This window comes from Acanthamoeba castellanii (genome assembly GCF_000313135.1).
Source record: "Acanthamoeba castellanii str. Neff unplaced genomic scaffold scf7180000084731, whole genome shotgun sequence".
Classification (NCBI taxonomy): Eukaryota; Discosea; order Longamoebia; family Acanthamoebidae; genus Acanthamoeba; species Acanthamoeba castellanii.
In genome coordinates, this window is record NW_004457680.1 from 28,143 (window position 1) to 35,327 (window position 7,185).

The window sequence follows — 7,185 nt, forward strand, 5'->3', positions numbered from 1 at the left end:
GCTGGGGCGTGACCATCGCTGCCGGCCTGGCGACTTACCCACTCGACACCATCCGGTACGCCTCGCACGTCCTTTATTTGTTATTTGTTATTTAATTCACAAATAATAATAATAATATACGATCAGTGGAATAATAATGCTGATATTATATATACAACTCTTTATCGACCACACAGGAGGCGAATGATGATCGCGGGAGCGACCCCGATGGCCTACAGCAGCGCGCTCGAGTGCACGCTGACGATCTGGCGCGAGGAGGGCGTGGCGGGCTTCTTCCGTGGCGCCCTGTCCAACATCGTGCGCGGCATCATCGGCGCCATGATCCTCGTTCTCTACGACCAGCTCCAAGCCGCCCTCACTGCTCCCCCCGCCCCCACCCCCGCCCCAGCCGCCAACGGCGACAGCGAGTAAATGTACACCCGTCGATCAAATGTGTTATGAACTTTGATGATGAGCCCTCTGGACCTGGCCACCCAGCAGGCCCAGAGCGACCTGCATATGCCCACTTCGAGGCCGCCATCACCCGGGCGCAGGACAGGCTCCGACCAAAAGCGGCGGCCCAAACAGCTACATCAGCTTTGGTTTAGCCCAGCCCCTTGAGCGAGGGGTGGAGGATGGGTTCGGAGATTCGGTGGATCGAAGCCCAGGCCTGCTGCCCCAGCTCCTCCCGCATTGAGCTGGACGTACAAATAAAAAGATTCGTGGACCGTACAACCCATTTTCCGTGATGACAAAAAACGTGAGCATTGTGCTGGTCAATGTCGACCCTGAGAACCAAAGACGCCTGAGGGCTTGAGACGATTGGACAGACTGTACTGGGTTGGATATGTCGCCAAGAGGTCGTGGGCGTGTGGCAGACCAGGGGAAGCAGTGGATGTATTGAGCTGCATTGCAAGTCTTTATTTTGTTACATTGTTTGGTATAGTGGCCACTGCTGCTGTTTGTGTGGGAAGGCATCGCCTTCGTCTTGGGGGTTCTTCTGTGCAAGCGCGCACAGAGGTCTGGTTAGGACACCTCTGGCGCGGGTTCGACGTCGTCGTGGTCGGAGTTCTTGCCACAGCCGCCGATCTCCTTGGCCTTGTTGCCGCTCGACTTCTTGGCCGTCTTCTTCGTTTTCGCCTTCGTCTTTGTCTTGTCGCTTTCGTTCTTCTTTGGCTTCTTCGCCTTTTTCTTCGTTTTCTTGTCGTTGGCCTGCTTGGCCTCGCGCTCCATCTCGACGGCCTCGGCCTCATCGCAGCTCGTGTCGTCTGCCGACGACTCGGCGCCGCGTCGCAGCTCGACCGACCCGTAGGGCGAAAACACCGACGAGTCGTCGCCCGCACCGCAGATGTCGTCTTCGCTTTCGCTTTCACTGTCGCTTTCGCTGTCGCTGTCGTCGCTCGAGGCCTCAGGCATCGCGATGGAGCTGTAGGGCGAGAACACCGACGACGATGACGTCGCTGCGTTGTAGCGCGGCGACGAGCCGGCCGACGTGGGCACCGAGCTCGACGAGACGAGCAGCGAAGACGGCGCCGCCGCCGCCGAGGCCAGGTTGGGCGTCGACGCGAAGGCCAGGCGCGGGACGAAGCTGCTGATGCTGGGCTTGCGCTGGGCCTGCGCGCTCGGGGCCGAGCGCCTCAGTCCGCCGGTGCCCGCCGGGCTGAGGTCGATCACCGCCGACGCGTAGATGGTGGGGAACAGGGCGTCCATGGTGCGGTAGATCTCGTGGAACGTGGGCCGGTCGTCGGGGTCGTCGGCCAGGCAGCGCAGAATGATGCGCTCGTAGACGGCCTCGGGGCAGCGCTCGGGCCGGGGCAGCTTGTAGCCGCCGAGAAGGAGCTCGACGATCTCAAACGTGGACAGGTCGGCGTAGGGGATCTGGCCGCCGCTGAAGATCTCCCACACGGTGACGCCGAAGCTCCACACGTCGGACTTGGTGGTGTAGTGGCCGTGGAGGAGGACCTCGATCGCGGTCCAGCGCACGGGCACGTTGGAGAGCCGCTGCTGCTGCTCCTGCTGGAGGAGCTGCTCGTCGGTCACCGGGCCGTCGCTGGCGGCGCGCTCGAGCGCGAGGCCAAAGTCGCACACCTTGACGCGGTGGTAGCCCGAGCGCTTGACTTCGACCAACAGATTGCGGGCGGCGAGGTCGCGGTGCAGGATGCCGTGGGTGGCGAGGTGGTCCATGCCCGCCGCCACGTCCTTGATCATCTGCACCAGCACGCTCTGCTCGATCACGTCGCGCTGCTCCATGAGGTACCGGTCGAGCGAGCCGTCGGGCACGAACTCGGTCACGATGTACACGCCCTTGTCCGCATCCGCCACGCCGTAGAACGTCACCACATTCGCATGCGCCGGCAGCTCACTGCACACATCACACATCACAATACACAACACATTAGCGTGTGTGTCGTGCGGTGTGTCGTATCGTGTCGCGTGTCGTGCGGTGTGTGTTGTGTTGTGTCGTGTGTCATAAAAAAGGGAGGCGTACGCCATGATTTGGGCCTCGACGCGGAAGTTCTGGTAGTCGCCGTTGGCCTTGAGGGTCTTGATGGCGACCGTGGTCGTGCCGCGCAGCTTGCCCTTCCACACGTCGCCGAACGCGCCCGTGCCCAGCTTGCACATGAACGTCAGATCGTCGTAGCCGATCCGCGCCCGCATGCCCGAGCTCTTCACCTCCGGCGTCGGCGTCATCGCCGCACTCGCGCTCGCGGCCTGACCCATCATCGTCATCATCGCGCCGGGCGCGGAGGTGAGCAGGGCCGAGTCCTGCGAGACCTGCGGCGACGGGCGCTGGAGCAGGTTGTAGATGGCGGTGCGCGGGCCGAACGGCAGCCCGAGCTCGGCGAGGTCGGCCTTGGTGAAGGTGCAGTAGGGCCTCCCACGAGATGCGGCCCTCGACGAAAAGGCCCGTGATACTCTCGTCCTCGTGGTAGTTGAGCTCGCGCAGCAGGGCCTCCACCTTCGGGTCGAGCCGCGGCGTCATCGTCGGCGACCGCGGCGACATCGACGACAGCGGCGACATCTGGGCGCTCATCGCGCCGCTGGTGTCGTCCCTCTGGGGCGAGGCCATGAGGCGCGCGCGCAGCATCTCGGCCTGGGCGTAGTAGCTGTAGTCCATCTGCTGGTGCTGCTGGTTGTGGTGCTGCTGCTGGTACTGATAGGGCACCTGGTCACCACTGGAGTAGTCGTCGTCGCTTTCGCGGTTGTGGTGGTGGTGCTGGGCGCTGGCAGTGTGGGCGCTGGGGCTGTTGGGGCTGCTCTGGGAGAGGGAGCCGCGCCGGCGGTTGCTGCTCGACGAGAAGCTGGCCAGGCGCTTGCGCACCACCTTCTTCACGCCGCGCCGCAGGGTGTCGATTCCTCCGCTGCCGCCCGTGGTCGACGGCGAATCGCTGCCGCTGCCGCCGCCCGACCGGTCCAGCGAGCGCGCGCCGTAGGGCGAGTCCTCGGCGGAGAGCATTGAGTCGTCGGAGACCGACTTGCGGCGCGGCGGGGTGGTCGGCACCTCCATGTCGGGCATGGACAGGGTGGGCGCGGTGAGCACGAGCGAGTGCTGCAGGCCGGCCGACACGGCGAGCGGCCGGCCCTCGATGCCGGTCACCTGCTGCGGCACGTAGACGTTGGACAGGACCGAGGCGTCGCCGCAGCCCAGGCGCCCAGTGGCCGCGAGGCCCCACGAGAATACGTGGCCGTCCTCGCACATGACCAGCGAGTGCTCGGCGCCGGCCGAGATCTGTCGAATGTTGTGGCCCTGCAGCGCGTCGATGAGCCACGGCTCGGCAGTCTTCTCGACGTGCTCGCCCAGACCTATGGGACAGTGACACGTCAGCACGATTATGTCGATATATAATCGACAACATCCATTGGCGCACGTTTGTGTGGGTGGCGTGTGGTTGGCCGGCGTACCCAGGCTGCCGTTCTTGTTGTCGCCCATGGCGTAGACCTCGCCAGTCTGGGCCAGCAGCAGCGTGTGGCTCTGCCCCACGGCTGCCGACACGATCTTCTTCAGATTCTTCGTCGCCGTGACCCGCTTGGGTACGTTCACCAGCGCTTGACGAACGTCTGTTGCACGACGACCTCGTCAGCGCCCGCTGCTGTTCACTCGTCATCGCCGTCATCAGATCTGGGCGCCGGCGGCGTACCGTATCCAAGCCAGGGCCCGGCCTTGCCGAAGGAGTAGACCTCGCCCTCGGACGAGATGCAGAAGGTCTGGTCGAACCCGGCGGCAATGAAGCGAATCTTGTTCTTCTTCTTGGCCAGGTGCCGGACCTTGGTCGGTCGGCTGCAGTCGTTCCTGTTGCCGTGGCCCAGCTGCCCGTTCGAACCCTTACCGAAAGTGTACACCTCTCCGCTCTCTAATCGTTGTTCATCATCATCGTCATCAACATCATCACCATCACCAACAACATCATTGCCGTCAGCGTCATCAACATCATCACGGCGCACGTTAGGAGGAGAAGAGGCGTACGTGTGAGAATGACAGAGTGATCTTCGCCCGCGGCGATCTGCTCGACCTTGACGTTGGCCAGGTCGAAGCCCAGCTTGGCGGGGTATCGCTCGTCGTTGGTGGTGCCGTTGCCCAGCTTGCCCCACCGTCCGGCGCCGAAGCCGAACACCTCGCCGTCGCCGGTCAGGAGCAGCGCGTGGTTCTTGGCGATCACGATCTGCTTCACCGAGCGGAAGGCGGTCGTGTCGAGCCGCGTGGGCAGCGTCCACTGGCTCCGGTCCTCCGAGCCGGGCCACATCAGCGTGCCCCAGCAGTGCAGCGCGCCACCACCTTCCACCGCACAACACCGAAATTAATTCCAAATAAAAGACAAAAAAACAGATAAATGTAAATAAATAAAACACAAAAAGTGAGCCTGCAGAAGCAGGAGGGGAAGGTAGGAAGGCGCTGGCGTACAGGTGAGAGCCATGTTGGAGGTCCAGCCTGCAGAGATGTAGATGACGTTTTCGAGAGGCTCGATGGGCTGTGGTTCTGTGTGCATGAGTACGCCCTCGCATCCCAGCTGTGCGAATTCATTTCCTCCAAACGAGCACACCTGCAAGGGAGGAGGAGAAACGTGTAGCAATCGAGAGGATTGAGAAATCTCTTCAATTCCAGAATGTAGCGCTACGCATCTCCCAGCTGATTAGAATGGCAGGTTACGTACCATGGTGGGGGAGCCCGAGGAAGCTGATTTGGCTGTTGTGGATGTCGAGGGGGTGGATTTGGATTTGGCCATCGACATCAGCTGATACGATGCCTCGCTTCCGCCCACGCTCATCTTCCGTCGCACGAGCGGATGCGGGCTTCCGTGGGCTCCGCGCTGATGCGCCCCGTCGTCCAGGCTCACGCGCCTGCGGAACAGAGCCGCGGCCGTGGGCACCCTGCGACCGGGCTCGGCCAGGGTGGAGGCCGGCACGTCGAACGACGACATGCGACGGCCGGTGCGCCCTCGCGGGGGCGGCGTCCCAAGCATCTCTTCCATATGTGCTATATAGATGTAGATGGACGGGGTTGTGTCGTGGTTCTGGAGAAGGCAGAAGAGAAGAAGAGAAGATGGAGAGGGCGGTGGTGAGTGGAAAGCTGAGGAGAACGGGCGACGAGAGAGAACGAATAGGAGCTACGTTGCGCACGCACACACGCGCAAAACACACGCAATAGATAACCCCGACGAACAAGAAACACGCACGTGAAGCTCACACAGTGCACGAGGGGGGGGGTTTGAAAGATGGAAGAAGTAAGGTACCTACCTCCTCACGAAGCTGATCTATACAAGCCCAAGGTGGTATAGATGGCAGCCTTCCCTCTTCCTTCTTCTTGCTGCTCCTTCCTTCTCGCTTTTAGGTCCTTTAGTCAGTCGCAAGCATGCAAAGGGTTTTGGTTTCTGTCTGAAGAATGAAGCCAAGCGCTGAGGGCAATGAAGGAGGGGTGGAATAGAAAAACAAGGCGAGGTGTCGCAAGGTGCGATGACGATGCTGTCAAGGGAGTGCTGGTTCGTGTGCACCGCCACATGCACAGCTGAACGCGAGCTCGTCCGCGAAGCCGTCGCGGCAGGCGAATGAATTATTCGAACCATTATGAAAAGTCATCGAAAAAAGAGGCGCGACAATAGCTCATCGTTGTTGACACTAGGAAATTTCCCGGTTCGGAAATGGCGCGAAACTGCACGCGAGCGCGACGAATCATTCAAGGGCTAATCGCCTCTAAAACGGAGCGAAAAGCAGAGGGATGAACGTGGTCGAGTTGAGGTGGCCTATCTGCTTTCTTTTGTCGTCCAGGCCCGCAACAACTTGACGCGCCCGAGGCGCCAATCAGTCAGAACACGCACAGTTACGCAACAAGCCCTTACATGGACAAGGACTGGAACACACCCGGGCGGTAGTCTGATGCCCGCCAGACCCTGTGAAAGTTCATCGTGGCGCGCAGGTTGCCCAGCATGTGGCGTCTTAGACTGCAGCACATACGCCCACAGAGCTGTGGTTGGACGAGAGTGAGGATTTAGGGCAATCCGCGCTTGGGCGAGAAGCTGCACCTGTTGGACGAAGTTGCACGACATTATGTACATTCTCTCTTGCGCGTTGATCAGCATCTCACTGACCGAAGGGTCCGCCGCCGCTGAAGGGGTCGAATAGCGGTTCCGCTTGTTGAAGCTGCTGCTGCTGCTGCTGGATGAGAAGTTGCTGCATCTGCTGCTCCAGCTGTTGTTGCTGCAGCTGTAGCTGACGCAGTTCCTAGATAGACCAGCACACCGCCTTCGATCAGACCACTTCGTACACACGCCGTGGTACAGCTCCGGAGAGAAGAAAGTACCTCGGAGATCTGCGCGGGGTCCTTCTCTGAGTGGGCGAGAGGATGGGCGTGGCCCGACGGCATACTGACGGTGTGGCTGTGGTGGTGCGGCTGCGGCGCAGCGGCGGTCGGTGCCTGGGCGTGCGCCAGTGATCCGGCTGGCGGTGACGGAGAGCGGAGTCTGTACGCCGCTGAGACCGGCAGTGCCGAGGCTGATCGCGACAACGGCGACGCCACGCGAGCAGGCGGAGTTGACGAGCGCACGGCCGCGCTGGCGCTGGTGAACGGGTCGAAGGCTATCGAAGAAGAGGCGTCACCCGTGCCGGCCTGTTGCGCTGGCAGTTCGCCGACGAACTGAGGCACGCTGGTGAGCGACGACGAAGGCGACCCCATGGGCGAGTATGCTGCGGGCTGCTGAGGCTGCGCCACGAAGT

General features: G+C 61.6%; 2 protein-coding genes and 1 pseudogene across 2 annotated transcripts in view; 1 reads left to right on the plus strand and 2 right to left on the minus strand.

Annotated features, from left to right (window-relative positions):
* The window catches only part of ACA1_356190 (ADP/ATP carrier protein), a gene marked incomplete at both ends in the record, with an annotated part of 2,573 nt that extends 2,162 nt beyond the window's left edge, over positions 1 to 411 (plus strand). Inside the window, one exon of the mRNA XM_004353962.1 lies at positions 177 to 411. Within this exon, the coding sequence (XP_004354014.1) occupies positions 177 to 411 (235 nt within the window). The remainder of the gene's footprint in view (positions 1 to 176) is intronic.
* A 594-nt stretch (positions 412 to 1,005) lies between these two features.
* On the minus strand, positions 1,006 to 5,438 carry ACA1_356300 (annotated as a pseudogene).
* Positions 5,439 to 6,552: 1,114 nt separating this feature from the next.
* ACA1_356310 (uncharacterized protein) lies at positions 6,553 to 7,144 on the minus strand (the record flags this gene model as incomplete). Its single annotated transcript, XM_004353963.1, has 2 exons — positions 6,553 to 6,693; positions 6,773 to 7,144. 2 exons carry the CDS (start codon positions 7,142 to 7,144, stop codon positions 6,553 to 6,555), a joined length of 513 nt encoding a protein of 170 aa, XP_004354015.1.
* Between the last annotated feature and the right edge of the window lie 41 nt (positions 7,145 to 7,185).